The 20377-nt window shown below is 34.8% G+C and overlaps 1 protein-coding gene across 2 annotated transcripts in view; it reads right to left on the bottom strand.

Moving 5' to 3' along the window:
* The window catches only part of LOC148276317 (uncharacterized), a 131605-nt gene that overhangs the window by 28726 nt on the left and 82502 nt on the right, over positions 1-20377 (bottom strand). For both annotated transcript variants that reach the window (XM_088234433.1, XM_088234434.1), the window contains exon 3: positions 554-3072. In XM_088234433.1, coding sequence (XP_088090559.1) covers positions 554-3071 — 2518 coding nt within the window. In that variant the 5' untranslated portion in view covers position 3072. The remainder of the gene's footprint in view (positions 1-553; positions 3073-20377) is intronic.

Raw genomic sequence — 20377 nt, 5'->3', positions numbered from 1 at the left:
AAAAACCCCATAATGTCACCACTTTGCTAATTAAATTGTTGATATGAATTGTCCATGTCAATTGTCTGTCTACTGTTAGTCCTAAGTATGAAATTACAAATGTCTGTTTCTTGAAAACTATGCGTGGTGTGGAAAAACAGATATCATATTTAAGTCCTAAGTATTTAACATGTTCAATTTCAGTTAGTCGTATGTGAGCATCTATTTATGTCATTTTTTTCTAGATTAAAAATGGATAATATTGCATTTTTCACTGTAAATAAGTTTGTGTTTGTCCATTTAAAGTTTAATGTGCACATTAGACTTAAAATGAATAGCCTTTTTACTAACTGTTTTACCACACAGAAGTTGCACATTAAACTTAAAAGAAATAGTCATCATGGGCATTTTCATTTTTAACCCTTTCATTTTTAACCCTTTCATTTGATGATTGTATAGTCTCTCTTTCTAGAAGAGAGAGGTTCTCGGTGTTAAGGCAGGAAATTTTTTTTTAAAAAAACAAAAAAAAACAAATACAGTACTAAATATATTGATTGCTGAATACAATACATACCATCACTGGGCTTTGTTCGAGGTCTAGATGGAAGTTTTGGTCTTGAGACTCTTTCTTTGATTTCTGATATCTCTCCATCCTCTTGGGGACGTTCTCTTTTGTATAGTCCTTTAAGTTTTCTCCGCCTGGCTCCAAATGGTTTATTTTTCAGTTTCTTCTTGGCCATGATCCATCCATAATCACCAGCACATTCCAAAATATGCCTATACAGCTCTGTAGGTAAAAGCATCTTTTTACACTTGGTGCATTCTTTTTCAGAAGACTTAATGTTACGAGTTGTAGTACGCAGTATTCTTGTAGATTGGTTTGAGTTCAAAATCTTCCTGGGAATGTTTTTAATTTGGCGGGCAATTGTCTGTTTGCGCAGTTTATTTTTCTCAATGCAGTTAGGGCCTCTGCGTATTCCGGGCAGATAGAGGTGCTTGTAGAGCTGTGTCTGAAGCAGCTCCTGGCCCACTAACTCGTAATGTGTGGCGTGAACATGCGGATGCTGCGAGGTCTGGTGTGCCTCCAGCAGGCGCAAGCATGGTGCGCGACGGCCGCACACACAGCACATATAACAGCGAGGCCGCGCCCACTCCCCACTCAGAACGCCGCTAGCCTTCTCTGGCTGTGCAGCTCTGGGCCTCGGTTCAGCCACCAAACCAAGAGCAGCCAAAATCGGACTGCACTCAGCTTGGCTTTCCTCCTTTACTTCTTTTATTGGAATTTCTTCTTCAAATTGCAATCCGGTTTCTGGATATTCCTTCTCAATATCAGGGAAAACTCGACTATCCAATATGGTGTTCAATTCATTGATTTGCTTTTGTCTCTCATTCTTGTGTTTGTCACTTTGAACACTTGCAGAAGTTTCACTTTCAACACATCTATCGTACATCTCTCGCATTGATAACTGAGTCCAAATATCCAGCTTTGAAAGATCCCTAGGACTCGCATGTTGTAGAGGTCGAATTTTTCTAATGACTTTTCCGTCTTCGGTACAATACTTGTACTTTTTTATTGGATCCCATTTCCATTTCCATGAGTTTTTTGTAATAATTTTTTTGAAGGTTTGAACCTTGGCACCATATGAATAATGTGGAATTTTATCGGATCCATATTGATCTGAAGTTAACAGAGTTGGAAATACAGTGATAGCATTCAACCGTACGTCACTGCCGTGTATTTCAGCAGGTTGTTCTTCTGGGGATGGTATAACAGCGTGAGTACTTTTTATTTTTGGGTCGATTATATCAGGCACATCACAAGCAAGATTATCTCTGCCTAATTTTCCATCTAAATGTTTAAGGAGATTTTCTCGCACATTACCACTAACATTGGAATAAAAATCAGGATCGAATTTGGTACTAGGATCATTCTTAGTTTTATTGATAATAAAGTCATCATAATTTTTTGATTTTTGTTTGTCTTTCCGTGAAGTTTCAGACATAGCTCTACTTTCAGTCACTGGAGCTTTTCGACACCGGCGTAAACTTTGCGCTCTAGGAGATCGATTTTGCGTTAACCCTAACCTAGATAACATTTGAGCATCTTTTGAATCCGATTTAAACTGTAGTCGTGACAATGAAACCGAAGGTTGAGTGGCTTTAAGATTTTTTTTACTCGTACTTTCGGTTGCTAAAACTTTCTTCTTACTAACTTGTTTGATGAAGTCATCAGAAACTTTAACAGAACCACCGGTAGATTTAATTAAATTAGCAACTATCGTTTCATCAAAATCCTCAAAGCCATTGGTGAAGTTGCTTTGCGTTGGTTGTTTTACATCAGGGGTATTACTGACATCATTTAATGATTGGTCAATATTTAAGTTCTGATTCTTGGATTTCTTAATTGATTTTCCTTTTACTGATTTTTTACTAACACAGTCTCGCTCTGTACCCACTGTATTTGCACTAGATGTATTTAAAGTTACATTTTTGGTCGAACAATTAACTTTAGAGTCTGAACAATATCGCACTACGTCACAAGTAAGACGGTCACTAATCCCCGATTTTCCCGAAACGTCTTTCTCGAGGCGATTACTCTCTGAAGGTTGCCCACTTTCAGGCTTAACTGTTTCTCGAGTGACGCCATGGACGTTCTTGTCGTGACTTATAAGGCTCTTCTCCGTGGGTAGTCGGATCTGACAAGCTCGACATCCAAAGTACTTAAGCGGGTGCTTGTCAATAAGGTGGTGGAAAAGAGAAGGATGGTCAATTACAATCTGAGAGCCAGTATACATCCCGCAAAGATTGCACCCGGGATGGAAGGTGTCTGGCTGCGGAGCTTTGCGTGAGCTAGCTCGGCGGTTGGCCATCACCAAGTGGACGCGGAGGGTGTGACGCTGCAGCGTGGCCGCGCCCACGAAGGAGCGCTCGCAGTACAGGCACAGGAGGCGCGCAGGGGGCACTGCGGGGGTGAGGAACTCCGCCCTGGCGGGGGCCGGCTGCACCAAGCGCGGGAGCAGCGCCGACAGGCGGGCCAGGGGGAGCTTGCAGGGCACGCCCACTGCCCTGCCCGGCGAAACATCTTTCTTCATCCTGTAAGAATGCTGGATTTTAGGTTTAAACTAATTTAGAAAACAAGGAGACACAAAATTCCAGTGAAACTATTTTCAACAAATTCATTTATTTAGTAAGGTAATAGCAGGCTTTTATATTGGCATGAAAAGATGCCCATTCTAGGGAGCCTAATTTACAATCTTATCATCATATCGTTCCGCACCTAATAGTGCACAGGGCACTGCATAGATACATAAAGAGCAAAGGATCTTAATAATTTTTGTTACATGAAGGCAAGATGATCAGTCTTACGATTCAGGTGCCAGTCCAGGTACTATGAAATATCCTAGTGTAAGAACACCTTTTTAAATAAATATTTCATGTCGGCTATGTCAAGAATCGAAGCAGAGACCTCTTGCAAGATAGCAAAATTCGCTGACCATTCGACCACGAGGCAGACAACAATCTGATAGAACACATTTTGAGAGGTAAATTTAAACATAAGGATAATGACTAAACTCTATGCAAGTAGTAGGAATATGAATTGTAATTACTTGTGAACCCAGTCTATAACAAATTTTTAAATATTCCTTTATTTTTCCACCCATCATTTTAACAGATAACAAATCATACATTTTCAACGTGTTTTGCTATAAGTAAACTGGCTGAAAATAACTGGATAAAATTAGAAATGTCAAAACCCAACCACATATAATTCGGGAAGATTCAGAAATTATTGCCATTAATAAAAGAACAACTGAACGTAGTTATACAGAAAGCAGCCAGCCATAGAAAAGTGAAACTGAGATAATAGCCATGTTGTGAAAAGAGTGATTTATAAAATCTACACAATAGTTGGAATGTTTTTGACTTTAACAAACGACAAACAACGAATACATAAGTTTTTTTTAAATATTACAAACAAGAATCTTATGTATTTGACCAGTTTAAAAGATTTTTAAAGTACCATTAGTTTTGTGGGTGTTTTCTGCAAATTGAGAAATATCGTTTTTGTGATCGACACCTTTTTCTGAATGTGATTAATACAGTTTTTTGTATGAAACTGGTCTGGCTGTTTTTAGCAGAACATAGAATCGACTTTACTGCACCCGATAACATCAATATCTCATTTTTCCTAAATTGTGGACTGGCTGCTTTCTGCATAACTACGTTCAACTGTAGCAGGGAGACCCACTATTTCTGATAATATAAATCAGCTTTTATTGTTTCGAACCGGTAGAACTGTGACAAGAAAAAAGATATGATGGAACTTTTGAAATTCAGCCCTCCCATTAAACGTGATCATCATGAAATTGACAAATCAGCATGACGGAAGCTTAAGTACAGCTGCGAAGAAAAAAGACCATTTATATTGCTGATGAATCAATTAAAAATAAAAATAATAAAAAGTGTAATAGTAACTAGTAAAAAAATGAAAACTTGTAAAGTTTTGCTACAATAAAAAAATACTTTCTCAATTTTATTTATTTATTTAATTTGATTTATTTATTAATAACATTGTACATACATTTATTAGGAACACAGACATTGTTTATAGCGACGCAATCAGGATCAACCCGTGTTATTATTTTCCTTTTACGTGCCAAACTGATTAACACCCAAAAACTGTAGTAATAATAATGATTACTCCAAGGATATTCCATCTTGTACATTTTATATGTTGTTCGATAAAAAAAAATACATCTGCAGCATCGACCTATTAATAAACGAAGACGCACCCTATAGAGTAAAATACAGAAAAAAGTGGTGACATGAAAACGCACTCATAATTAATGAGTTTTTTTATTTTCACCGGGGCTGCATTAGATGGGAATGATAGTATACACATTTTTTATAAATAAAAAATCGTATGTATTTAAATGTTTACAAATGACATTATTTTTTATGGAACCCTATTAGATTCTTTCCTTAAATTCCTTATAAATTCTACCCATTTATTTATTTTTCTGGATTTTGCAGCATGCTAAAATAATATTAACTAACATTCATTTTATTATTTAAGAACATATTCCTACCTGTGCATCTTTGTTAGTAAGAAGAGTTTCGCTACTGTACCGCTAGGCGTAGTTTGACATTTACAAGAAAGAATACTTATATTTGAATATGAATTATTTTAAGCTTTGTTAATTTACAAGAAAGAATACTTATCTTTGAATATTAATTATTTTAAGCTTTGTTAATCACTCATCGATTAAAAGATATACCATTCTTTTTACAATGTTCATCCAAATGATTTTTACACGCTTTCACGACACAAGCGGGCATTTTTTTTCGATTCTAAATGTCAAGTTCATGTTGCACACAGCTGACAGTTAAAAAACAACTGAATTTGCATTTGGCATGACTGAGCATTTAAGCATGAGTTAAGTGTCATTATTTTTGAGAGCTCGGGGTGCATCTGTGTGATTATTATTATAACTTTTATAGTGCCATTTTCGTAATATAATACCTCAAGGGCGCTTTACAAACTGATTATATAAAGACAAAAATTAAATTGTAGCTTTTTTACTTTAAGAAAAACAATGAACTTTGTCACCACATGCTAAGGATTTATTCATATGATTTAGAGAACAAGTGGGTTTTAAGTTTCTTCCGAAACATCACTTCACTCTTACAGTTTCGCACCTCTGCTAGGAGAGCATTCCATGCCGTAGGGCCTGCGACTACAAATGCACGTTTGCCGAATTTAGTGCGCTGTTTGATAGAGGTATAATAACTTTTCTTTTTGACGTAGATGTAGCTGATCTAAGCGTAAGACGTCTATCAGCTAGTTCATCTGGAATGCAGAGTTCCCTTAGATATTCTGGAGCAGAGTTGTGCAGTGATTTATACATAAGCCAACAGTTTGTATTCCACCCTCTGTGGAAAACGTAGCCAGTGTAATTCCCGAAGTAGTGGAGTAATATGACTGAACTTAGAGATTCCAAAAATAAGTTTCGCTGCGGCATTCAAAACAGTTTCTAGGCGAGTCATTTTATTCATTGGTAGACCTGCGTAGATACCATTACAATAATCGACTCTAGACACTACAAACGCATTGATTAATTGACGGGCGGCGTCAACTGGCAAATTTTTGCGTATGCATTTAATCTGTCTCAGCTGGTAAAAGCATGAACTTATCGTTTTACTTATTTGAGCGTCAAGAGAAAGGTCAGAATAAAGGAAGACTCCCAGTAGTTTGACGGTGGGTAGAGCGGTACTCCTTACATCGGTAGTGACGTATCCTGAATCAAATTCTGTCATCTGGCTGAGGCCATCCATAGTTGTTCCGTTTTAGATGATGAGCAGTAATACATTCTATGGTATTTCAGTGAATTAATAATTTTAAAAATAATTTTAAAAAACAATGTATTCAATTATGGAGTTAGCCAATTTGGCAAGCGAGACATTTTATATTACAAGTAAATTGAATATTTAGTTTGAACTTGAATGGTAAAATCGTTTCCTATGTAGACAATACTGTATTAAGAATATGTTCATCAACATAGGAAAACGTGAAAATAGTGTCTATGAAGCTGATATAGATAAGATTACCTAAATAGTGGAAAGTGGGTAGAAGAATAGTGTGGAAATTACCTCACACACTTCAAATTATGGAAAAGAACAATGAACAGGCGTTTGATAAAATTGACTCAGATTAAACCGAATCGATTTGTATTTACCTAGAGAAATCAATCACCGTTGCAATCCGCACAATCAGAATATAGATAGAGGTAAAAGTTTTGGACGGAGTACCACGAGAGCTGGTGTGGCAATCCCTGAGAACACAATTAATTCCTGAACAGTACACTACCTTCATCCGAGATCTATAAAACATTAGTACTCAGGTCAAAAGTACATCGGGAATGAGTAAATCCTTTAAACTAAAAATAGGAGTACGTCAAGGTTCAGTGCTCAGGCATGTTCTCTTCAATCTGGTCATGGACTATCACTAGGAACATTCAATGTGAGCTACCCTGGAGCCTACTTTATGCGAACGACATCGCAATAGCTGCAGTGCTGGAACGGCATGGGCTACGCAACAGTGGGAGCAAAACTGAATATATGAAAAGGAAGTATGTGATGTTATCAACCTATTATTATTATTATTATGGATAACTTATATAGCGCCATTTTCGTAATGTAATATCTCAAGAGCGCTTTACAAAATGATTATATAAATAAATCAATTTCATTTGATATAAATTATTTATTGATAATTCTTGATGGAATTCCATTGCAATGATGTAATAACTTATATGTATTAAAATACTTGGTGCTCTTACACTTATTTTTTGACCAATAAGCCCTTTCACCTTCTAATGGGCATCTTCATACTGGATAAGCAGAAGTGTACCAAGTATTTTTAATTGGTAACTTATATGCAAATATAAGTTATTACACCATAAAATCAATTTAATTTTAACTTTCTGAATTTGCAATTTAAGTCAAAAAAATTACTTTGTTATCACATGCTACGGATTTATTCAAATGATTTAGAGGACAAGTGGGTTTTAAGACTTTTCCGAAAAATCACTTTACTCTCACAGTTTCGCACTTCTGCTGAGAGAGCATTCCATGCCATAGGGCCCAATGCGGATTCACCAAATTTAGTGCGCTGTTTGTGTAGAGGTATAATAACTTTTCTCTCAACGTAGATGTAGCTGATCTAAGCGTAAGACACCTGTCAGCTAGTTCATCTGGAATGCAAAGTTCCCTTGGAAATTCCAGAGCAGAGTTGTACGGTGACCTATACATAAGCCAACAGAGCTTGTATTCCACTCTCTGTGGAAAACGTAGCCAATGTAACTCTAGTAAATATACTTAATCATATTCCCATATTTTCTCTCTAGATTATGGCACTAGAGCAGTGATTTTTTACACACTATAGATTGTTTCAAAACAAAACGTCGATTTTGTCTATTCTAACAAAAGGTCCGAAATGTAGTTGTCTTTTTTACACAGTATCGGGGAGGCATATGCAAGACAGTGACAGGAAAACAATGTTCGAATACCTATTCATCAAAATTCTCTGTCCTTACAATTTATGTAAACCGAAATACAAACATAATAATGTATATGTACATGTCGTACATATCTAATTTGGAGTAAATACAATAATTGATATCAAACTTTCGATTATGTTCATTTAATCTATATATGAATATGTACTCAAATCTAGCAAAAGCAAAGAATTGCCGGGTTCAGCTCGTGATTTATAAATAAATTATTTATTTATTTTTAAAATAGAGTGACAACTGATCTCTATCTCAACTGATACTATTATCAAACAATCTTCATCAGAGAAACCAAACTGCCTGACATACAACGGTTCAAATATCTAGATTCGATTCTCGCAGCCAATGCGAATATTATTGCTGACGTCGCACAGAAGACTGGCGTAGGAATTGGAGACCTCTCATAGGAGTTTTGGGTGGCAATTGTGTATATTAATAAAAACCAAATGCCACATTATACAAAACCGCAATAAGACCAGGGATGATTTGCAGTTCAGAATGCTGGACTTTAAAGAAGGCGCACAAACAAAAGTTCCACATAAGTGAAATGAAGATGCCTAGGTGATCACGGTGTGACAAGGCTGGATAGAGAAAGGAATGCGCATATTTTTAATATTTAAAAATTTTCAATTTTATTAACATATATGGCAAAATTGCCTTTTAAAAAACATACATATCTTTTTACCCAAGATTTAGAAAAAAAAATTAAACCTAAATATCATATAACACATTCAATAGAAGTTTAAAAATATTACAAATAAATGTAAAAATCAAATCCTGTACCTTAAAGCTGAAACGCTGGAAGTCACATTTATTGCAATATTGAGTCATGAATGTTATTTTATTCATATATTCAGATTCTATTAATGCTAAAAATATTGGGGTCCTCTGGTATACCACTACTGAAGTAGCTTGTTCTAAAACACCGGTAGTGCAGTAATACTTTAGAGCTGAATATGTAATGATGTCCATTTACACGCTTTCAGCTCTTAACTCAAACAAGATCCGAGTCCAACATACCCAAACCAACAGCACTAACCAAAAACTTTTGTAAATTTGTTTAATTGGTAATAATGTGACTTCCGTAACATTAAAATTATCTACATATCTATTTTCTTTCTATAGACAGTATATTTGTGATGTTTTTTGCTGTCAATTGAGTTTTTAAAGTTTCAAATTGAGAAAAATTGACAATTATGTCAAATGTCAAAACAAATGAAACTTGTTAAAAAAGATGTAGATGCTAGTTCTTAAAAGTTATATGATTTTTGGCAATTACCCTCCTGGGAATTGAGGTTTCAGTTCTTTGCATTCGTTGTAAAAAAAATATCAGTTGAAAAAAGCATATTTTCCTACCAATATTGATTTGAAATCAACGATATTACGATTAAAGTAAGGAAAACTTTTTTTTAAAACTCTCTCCCAATGAAAGATAGCTTCTTATATCCAGCAATATCTAAAAAGATTCACAATGAAGGTGGTATTTTCGCGACAGACCAAAGAGCTCACCGCCCAGCATTGAATAAAAGTAAGTTAAATGATAATAGATTTGATAAGAAATCATATTTTAAAAAACCCCCACATACGACTCGCACTACAGCAGGGAACGTTTACAGAAAAAGTATTTGGACAGTGATCTTAACGTCTGCAAAATATATGAACTATTTGTCTTGTAGCAAGCTAGAACTGATGCACCCAAAAAATTACTTCACCGAAAAGTTTTAAAAGGAAGATTTCAACTATTCATTCCAATCGTCAAATAACGACACTTACGATAGGTTTGTGGTATCAATAAGAAATTCGTTAGCAAATGCAGATAGAACGGATCAAAAACTGAAGTACAAGGAACATACGAGTGAAGCCACTAAAGGATACTATTTGAAGAGAGCTGACAAAGTAGCACACAAAGAAATGTCTTTAGAGAAAAGGGTCGTCTTGATGGATCTGCAGAAATGTTTGCCTACTCTAATGCTGATAAATAGTCAAAGCTTTTACAAAAGAAAACTTCGGAAATTCAACCTGACAGTACATGAAGACACTATGGGGAATACGGCATGTGGGATGAGTCTAAGGGTGGATGCGGCGGCAAAGAAATCGCTTCATGCATTCTAAAATAGGCAAGTGACATATTAGAAAATAGTGAGATAGAGGAGATAATGGATTATGATGGTTGTAATGGTTTATTTCCGGTTACTTAAGAAATATATCAATCTAAAGGTCACTAACCATAAGTTTTTTCTAAGTGGTCATACATGCATGGGAGTGAATGGAGACCATGCTCTCATTGAGAGAGACAAAAATGACAACAATCAATGGTTGTCATGACTCCACGGGTTTGGATGCAGCTAGTGAGATTGTGTAACTGATCAAAACCCTTTTAAGGTGATGGAAATGGACCATTGTTTACAAAAGGAAGAGTATCAATGGGCTGGCATTCCAACTATCCCAAGGCGTTTGGTTGCAGGTGTGATCAGACTATTAGGGATACTCGTATTTCACTAATAATTTTGAGCATGGGTTTGAATCAGTGGACCATCACAGGATAGTTCGCCAACCGACAGTACAATTCTTGCCCAGTAACCTTCAGTAAGGGTACTACGTCCGTACTGAAAAATTCAACGGTTTGCTGGTATTAAAGCAGTGGATACTGCATAAATTTAACAATTTTCATGACAAGCTACCTCTGACGCAGCAAGGGATTTTCTGCAAGATTAAATCTTATTGTCATAATCAACCATACTTATGCATTATATCATTTCTTTGGCCGTTAATTTTATTATTTTTCTTTGCTTTTTTTTCACATACTGTTTACTTTCAATTACTGTTTTATTGCTATTAATATGTCATTAAATTTATATATACCAGTTATTTTTATGAATAATTAATGGTACGTAATTTAATGTTTTTGCCTCAAGAAGGTTTTATAAGTACATTATTTTTCATCCAATATTCTACATCGCTTTATATAATGATGTCCTAGAAGGAATTAGAGCTCGGGCCAGGCAATTAGAACAAAAAAACATTGAAGTCCCATAGTTATTAATGGTACTTATTTAAAATGGTTTTTTTCTGATTTTTCTTAAATATTCTTTTCAAAAGCTTAAGATCCAAAAAAAACAGCAATAAATTGTGTATTTTACTTCGAGAGATACATTTGAAACTGTTTTACAACTTCAAACCCGCTCTCCTCAACAATTTACCAAATGTGACTTTCAGCATTTCAGCTTTAAAGTACAGATATTATAAATGTGAACGTGTGTTTGTCTGTTTGTGTTTACCTGCACGTCTCAACAGAGCTACCGATCAACATGATTTTTTGCACAGGGATAAGCTAGAGAAGAGATGGGACGTAAAATAAACTACTTACTTTTAGTTTACTTAAAAAGAATTTTAAAATTCACAAAAAAAATGATGAAATATAGTAATGCTGAGCAACATTATTTAAAAATGAGCAGGCGTTAAGGTGGAATGTCAAAAATATTCAATTTGAAATGATACCTTTGCTTATCGTTTTAGTTTTGTAGTAGGATTTTAGATTTGTGAACATAATATTGTCGGCCTCGTGGTGTAATGGTCAGCGCGTTTGCCTACCATGCAAGAGGTTTCGGGTTCGACGCCCGACATTGATATGAAATATTTATTTAAAAAAGTATTTTCACACTAAAATATTTCATAGTCCCTGGACTGGTACCTGAAGCGTAAGACTGACTGAACAAAAATGATCAAGATACGCTGCAGTTGGTTACAAATGCAGTGCCCTATGCACCATTAGGGCGGAAAAGGAATGGTGATGAACAGAATAACCATGCTACGTCACCATAGAGTAATGGATCATTGTATTTCTTTCATAGCGATAGTTGGCAGACCGAGCTAATTTAAATCCCGATAAAATATATCATTCCATCGAGAATACTCTTATTGATAAACAAAAACCCTTATTGATAAACAACACAGCTAATTATTTACCTAAATAATGTCTCCCTAATACCACATGAGCAAAGCCGCAGGAAAACGCTAGTTAAATAAAAAAATAATTAAAAGGATTAATATAACAAGAAAATCATAAAGTATTAGGGGCAATTTCGGAGTGGCTCCAATTGCAGACAAGATGAGAGAATGCAAAATGAAATAGTATGGCCATTTAGCGAGGCGTGAGGGAAATGCGGTGCATACGGCACTAAAATATTTCGAGGGCTGAAGAGGTAGAGGTTGACCCAGTGCCACATGATGGAGATGAAAGAGGCCCAGCTGGATGACAAGATGGCGTAAAGTAGGGGACCGTGGAGAGGAAGGACAAGGAGAGCTGACCCCAAATAAAATGAGACAAGGAAGAGGGAAAAGAAGAATACACAGTAAAAAAAAATTCACGAATGATGGTACTATATTGACGGTCCCTATGTATACTATTGAATCTGCATTTTGCATACTTTATAGGAGAGCAAAAACAACCCTTGATATTTTTAAAAGGAAGCTTTCAGATACTGTAGAATTGCCAACAGGTATCTATCGTATTTCAATAAACACATGTTTTGGCAATTTTACAGTATCTGATAGCTTCTTAAAAAGATATTAAACTTTGTTTTTGATCTTCAGTAAATCTTGCTAAATGCAGATTCAATAGTATATGTAGGGACCGTCTATATCAAGCACAATAATGAATAAAAAAATAAGTAAATATAAAATTATTTGGTTCTGTGATCGTTGAAAACTTCAAGTGGAAATTATTAGAAATTGCTGCAATATAAGGTAACTTTTTCAGAAGTATACAATATGTATTTATAAGACTAAGAATGTATAATCCGCAAAAATTATTGAACAATCATTTTACCTTAAGAGATGATCCCATTAATCAAATATGTACCTCTACTATTATTATTCCTTATAGGCAGGCAGCCTTTGCTGATGCGGGCCTATATCATAATTAATTGCATGTATTCATCTTATTTAATATTTAAAGCATTTTGTGTAAATACATCAAAAGAGTTTTAGTTATGACACTTAGATATGGAAGTAAAACATGGTAGGATGAAAATTAGAGTGAACACAGTTGAAATAGGATTTTTTTTTATGTTCAAAGCATTAATTTTGTGATCAAACATTTTAATTAATGTTAGTAAATATTAGTATTTACTTTACTTTGTAGAAAGGGTCTGCAGAAATACCTGTTGCCCATTTTTAAATTTCTGTACTAAAAAAAGTGTCATTTATTATTTATATACCTGTTCTAATATAATATTAAAAACTAATAAACAAAATACTACATAAATAAAGACACGACACCTACGAGAGGAAGAGGATCGATGCATTTGAGATGCGATGTTAGAGAAGGCTGCTGCGTGTGCCTTAGACATTAATAGCTCCATATTACAACTTGTCTGTCAGTGGTGTGTCTGAGGAGGATACTGTCTTTTTTTAGACATATTGCTAGACATGAGCCAGACTATCTAGAAAAGCCAATAATGTCTGGCCGAGTTGAAGGTTGGAGAAGCCAAAGTAGAATCCCATATAGATGGACTGACCAAATAAAGTAGGTTATGGTGCTAAAATTTGATGTGTCGGGCTGAGGGCAGACTGGAGTGGAACAGACTAATCAGAAGTGTTCATTGTGGTCACGATCCTCAGCATGGAGCGACCGACTTGGAAGAAGAAGACATAAATAAAAGTTTTTATACCTGCGTTACCGGTTTGCAAAATTTTTCTCCTATTTTCACCGGTCCGCAGCCTTAAAAGGTTGGAAACGCTGATTTAGATTAATGTGTTGGGAATCGATACATGAGAGAGTTACATATGATGAAATCAAGTTTAAGACACGCATAATTGCCAAGATTCAGAAACGATCACAATTATGGTTTGGGCATGAGGTACGAATGGATGACTAAAGAATGTTAAAACGGTAACGAAGGAGAAGGATGGCAAATAATGACTTGGAGTGATTAGATAAACTTAAACCTCAAGTCTGGTCATGACAAAAGCAGGCACAGTCGGCTGGAGATTAATCCGATTTGTAGTGTAGCAGTTGCGCGTAAGCCTACCATGTTTGAGGTCTTGGATTCGATTCACTGTATTGTGGAAAATAGGGGACGTAATCTCCTAACATCATTTCGACCTGTTGAGATCTATATTGCGACGATTCCTAGTGAAGTTGACAAAAAAAAACAATTTAAAATTGTTGTTTTTTATTCATAATATACTTCATAGTACATAAATCTGAAGAACAAAACTGATCATCTCCCTTTCATGTATCAAATGATCAAAATTAGCTGCAATTTGATTTCTTAATGAAAAAAATTAAAATACATTATCTCTCTCAAGCCTGGGTGTTGTGATTTCGTATTATAATTGGACCTCTAAGCTAATTCCTAAGAAATAAATGAGTAAAACACACCCCATAATATATTTCTTAGTAATAATAAATTCGCAATCTAACAAAATCGATTTTTGGCCCTTTAGAGTGTAATAATTAATTAAAATATAATGATTTATATTTTTTCTAATATTAATGAAATAACACATACAAAAAAAACTGTTAAACCGCTTCAGGTACTAATTGAGAGTAATAATTGATAATATAAAACATTAATTTATATATCGCTTAAACTCGATTAGGAATTGAACCCGGAAATTTCTTTAATATCACACTGAGTGCTTTATAATAATGTACGGCCTCCTGATGTAATGGTCAGTGCATTTGCCTACCATGGAAGAGGTCCCCGGGTTTGATTCTCAACATGGTAATTATAAAATATTTATTTAAAAGCATTCTTTCACACTAAAATATTTCATAGTCCCTGGACTGGTACCTGAAGCGTAAGACTGATCATCTTACCTGCACGTAAAAAAAAAAATCAAGGTAAGCTGTGATTGGTGTACCAATGCAGTGCCCTACGCACCATTAGGTGCGGAAAGGGAATGATGATGATGCTTTATAATCACTTCACTATGGAATAGGAAAAAAATATAGTAAAAAAAAAACTTTAGGTATATAATTATTTCACAATACTATGTAATTAAAAAATACCCTTTTGCTAAAATATACTCTACGACGATTTTTAATTCACGATTATAGTTACAACGCTGTTCGTATATTTGATTAATTCTAAGGGTAGTTTTAATCACCGATTTAGTTATTTATCACTTTAACTCGGTTAGGAATTAAACACGTCCTTTTAATACACAGCGTCCTTTATAATCATTTCACCCTGACATCAGAAAAAAACACGCTAATTAAAAATCCGCGAATAAACAATATGTATTTCATAATACCACGTAATTAAAAATATCTTGTACTTACCGATTTTTTGACATTTACACTACTTTTATGTTTGGATAATCAAATAAGTTTGCATCACTTAAACGATATTTGCAATGATTCTCTAACATGAAAACTTTTTCATTCGATTTCGAGTTTTGAACTTCAACTGACGCGACGAGCTGAGCGGACGCGCGGCCAGACGCGGCAGAGGTGAAATCAGTACTGAAGGAAATTCACGCGTTTTTCTATGGCAAGTGTGAGGGATATTTTCTTCACGGCGCGAGTCGTATGCGTGCGGATTTAGTGCACTTACCAGCCATATAATAATAAAATTGTGATCTTAAGAGGATCGTGGTGCCAGACAATTTTGATGAATAGGTATTTGAACACTTTTGCTGTCACTCTCGCGCAAACGCCTCCCCGATACTGTGCGAAAAAGACAACCGCACGTCGGACTGATTATGCCTAATTCAAATCGACAAAATCGACGTTTCGTTGTCCCGTTTTCCGCATCCCAAAACTGAACCGATTTTTGCTTTTTTAGTATCATAATGAAATTTTCTGTGTCAATACATTTTCTACGTTTCAAATTCTTTATTATATTTGCATACCGTACGTCCGAAAACAGATAAATCTGGGCTTTCGGATGGTCCTAGTTCCTATAAGAAACGATTGATCAGAAAGCACACCAGGGAGAAGAAAATACGGAATACGTTTATATGAAGAAAAGTCAGACCGCGTTTGCTCTTAACTTACAAAATAAATAAAAGTAATATATCATCATCATCATCATTCCCTTTCCGCACCTAATGGTGCATAGGGCACTGCACAAGTACACCAATCGCAGCATAACTTATCACTTTTGTTATATGAAGGTAAGCTGATCAGTCTTACGGTTCAGGTGCCAGTCCAGGGACTATGAAATATTCTGATGTAAAAACAGCTTTTTAAATAAATATTTCATGTCCATCACGCCGGGAATCGAACCCGAGACCTCTTGCATGGTAGGCAGACGCGTTGGCCACTACACCACGAGGCCGACGTATTTAAATATGCCATGAATGTATTTATATTATAAATACGCTGTTATCCATGAATATATTTACATTTTCATTTTCATTTAATTTTTTTGCACCACAACAGGCCAGGAGGCCCAATTACAGTGGTGAATTACATTACAGAACAACCAGGCTTGAGAAAAATCACATTTTTAATTTTTGTGTTCTCGCCGGGAATCGAACCCGGAACCTTCCGTGCGTGAGTCAAGCGTCTTGACCACTACACCACGGGGGCCGCCAATATTATAAATAACAGCGTATTAATGTTGAAAAACATTTTGGAAGTTTTACAGGATATGAAAAATGAACATTTTCATATTTTTATGACATACTTAAAAAAACTATATATTTTTAAAAAAAAAATGTTACAAACGTGTCCAGAGCGTGTATTAGGTCTTAATGAATTCGTGATATATAATAATTCGATTACTGGCCCTAAAAAGTTTGATGTATAATTAAAAAATAATAATTCATGCATTCTTTTTTCCTCTAGAAACTCCTTAAATATCATTCAGTTGCTTTATAATCACTTCACCATGGAATCAAAGAAAAATACGCTATTTAAAAATCCGTGAAGAAACTGTAAGTATTTCACAATACTATGTAATTATGTAAAACTGCATGTTTTTAAAAAGACCACGGAATTAAAAATATCATTAGGGTACTAATCAATAGAACAATATATTATTATTTACGACTTTAAATCAATTAGGAATTAAACCCAGAAACTTTTAATATTACACGGCTCGCTTTATAATCACTACACTATGGGATCAGAAAAAGAGACGCTAATCAAAAATTTATCTATTTCACAACACCTTGTGTTTAAAAAATATTAATTGTTAATACGTACCTGCACAGCAAACAATTTGCTTAATTCATAATTAAAGTAACTACACCATTTGTATAATTTAAAAATAATCACATTATTTTCAATCACTAAAACGATTTAATGTTTGCAACAATTGTTAAGATTCTTTAAACGTGTAAAGTTTTTCGTTTGGTTTGAATTTGAACTGACGCGACGCCTGAAGACTAGACGCGGCCACTCTGACCAGTGGTTTAATCAGTACTGAAAACTGGAACTACTGAAGAAAATTCAGGTGTTTTGCTATGGCTAGTACGACGGATATTTTTTTATGGCGCGCGTCGTATGACCGCGGATTGCGTGCACTCACTAGCCATGTATACAGCAAAAATATTATATAAATAAATATATAATATATAAATATTAAAAGTAACTAAATTAATCTATATTATAAAACACAAAATACATGTGTGTGACAGTTTGTTTGTCTGTCACATCTCCGAAACGGTGAGTCAAATTTGACTCGACCTCCACTCGATACTGACTCGAACTTTTTAACGGTAAATCACAAAGACGTGAAATTTCGAATAGACAATTAAAATGCTATTTCTACATCCACAGTGCTATTTTCGACCCAAAATTTTTGACGGTAGGTCGAAGAATCGTGAAATTCAAAATTAACACTTGAAATACAATTTCGGAGTCAACTGTGTTATTATCGAGCTAAATTTGACTCGATACAGACTCAAAATTTTTAACGGTAAATTCTAGAAACGTGAAATTAAGAGTCAATGTGTAAAATACCATTTCTAAATCAATCGCTCTATTTTTGAGACGATTTCTTTACCCTGCTCGGTACAAACTTGATTTTTTTAATAGTAAGTTGGAAAAAGCTGAAATTTAAAATGAACATTTGAAATGCAATTTCTAGGTCAACTGTGCTTTTTTAGAGCCAAAGTTGGCTCGGTCTCTACTCGATACAACTAAAACGTTCCAACACTAAGTCGTTGAAACGTAAAATTTAGACAGAAAACGTAAAATGCCATTTTCAGATCAACATTCCTTAGAATAAACCTGTAGAATTCCATTTCCAGATAAATCGCGATGTTTTTTAAAAGTCAAAATTGACTCGGCCTTGACTTGATAGAGTCGAACTTCTTAACGGTAAGTTATGGAAAAGTGAAATTTGGAATCAACGTGGAAAACGTCATTTTCAGATCAACATTGCTGTTTTAGAACAAAATTTAACTCGGCCTGTACTCGATATAGACTCAAACATTTAATGGTAAATTGTAGAGACACGAAATTTAAAATCAACTATGTACTTTTAAAGCCAAATTTGACTCGGCCTCTTCTCGATAGAGTCGAACTTCTTAAGGGGAGGTAGCGCGAAAAATGTTTAAATGTGATATTTCAATTAGTCATTTAAAACACTTGCAGTTGCTCTAGCCAAAATATAAAAATGTGTGAATAAAATTTAATCGTCAATCAATAACTTTTGATTTTTATTTTTTCTTACAAATTACTAATAAAATTTCAAAGATCATGAAATCACTGAAACAGTCAACGTTCAATCCGGTATTTATGGTATTAGTAAACATTGTACGACCCTATTTTTTAGCATAATGCTCAAATCTTTTTCTATCCTTCGATGACGAGTTTTGTTTTTAAAAAAAAAAGCTTTTTTGGATCATTATACCGCATAAGCTGTTACCATGGTGTACTTTTTGTGTTAAAAAAACACACACACATATTTGTATACCGTACGTCCGATAAAACTAAAACTTTAAGGATTTTTGGAAGATCCTAGCTCCCATAAAAAAATAATATTTTAAAGAAAAAACGAACGAGACACGCCAATGGTAAATATTTAAAGCTCGTAAAAAAATCATTGCTCTAATGGGTCTAGTGCTATAATCCATAGAAAAAATACGAGAATACGATAGTATAAAGAACGGTAGACCGCTTTTCTTCTTGAGTGATCAATTTACACACTGTGTCACTATCCTGCTTATTATTTATTTATTTATTTTATAGGAAATATATAGTCAACAATGATCAAATTATATAATATATTAAAGATGGGGTTGAAAGTCAGACCTGAGAGGTTTCTAAATAATAATGGTATTGATTGATTTGGTGTTTATTTTGTAGAACTCCATATTTAAACTTATAACTAGAAATCACTCAAATCAGTGTTTGATTTCTAATTATAAGTTTAATAATGGTATGTTCAAACAAACCATCACGCCATTTCAGGCAGAGAGGATAAAACGCCATATCACACTGTCTTTGCATACAGACCTCGCTCCATCTACATTCATACATCTTCTCATGCACTCATGCTGATTATTCCTACTCTTGACATGTCCATGTTCAAGTATTTGATGGACTTGATCGTGCCATGTCTTTCTCGGTCTTCCTCGTTTTCTGCATTTATTAACATTTGCATCGTGGATCCTTTCAGCCGTTCTTTCGCTGTCCATTCACTCTACACGTAAAAACCAACGCCGCACCCCTTTCTTGATTCTGTCGATAATGCTTGTCTCAGCTTTACATAGTTCAGAGATATTGACATTTGTGCACTTATCATACATAGATTTACCACACATTCGCCCGTGGGGTCGCATCTCGATGGCATTCAGCCAACTCCATTGTGAACTGCTGGTGTTGCCTCCTGCGACAAATAGTTTTTTGCCAAGATAGATTTCAGTGCATCGTTCACCCTGCTCCTGGCACTCCTTTCAATTCTTTCCATCACTAGTAAACATCCTTCCCAGATACACAAATTATTCTACCCGATTCGGAATATCTTTGTTCACATTGATCTCGTATTTAGTTATACTTTTATCTCTTTCAAAAATCATTACTTTCGATTTATCGGCATTAATTAGCAAATCGCTTTTCTTGCATACATCGTAGACTTTTGTTACCAAGAATTGCAGGTCTACTTTGCTGCTAGCAAAAAGCACGGCATCATCTGCATACAGTTCTTTAACACAGTTATAGATTTAAACGTTGAATAACCATGGTGACAGTACACATCCCTATTTGTTTATGTCATGTTGTGTTCGTATATTGATATACTTTAATTATTCCATCCGTTGATTTTTGGAATAGCCTTTTTCAGTTTTCAGCTGGTATTGACTGAAATAAACATTCATATCAATAAATTGTTCATTCAATGCAATAAATCGTCCCGTTAAGT

The sequence above is a fragment of the Micrasema longulum genome, unplaced genomic scaffold, assembly GCF_059751315.1.
Source record: "Micrasema longulum isolate JH-2025_06_02 unplaced genomic scaffold, ASM5975131v1 h1tg001242l, whole genome shotgun sequence".
Lineage (NCBI taxonomy): Eukaryota > Metazoa > Arthropoda > Insecta > Trichoptera > Brachycentridae > Micrasema > Micrasema longulum.
The sequence above is the reverse complement of the archived record's forward strand: the minus strand, read 5'-3'. Positions and strand labels throughout refer to the sequence as shown.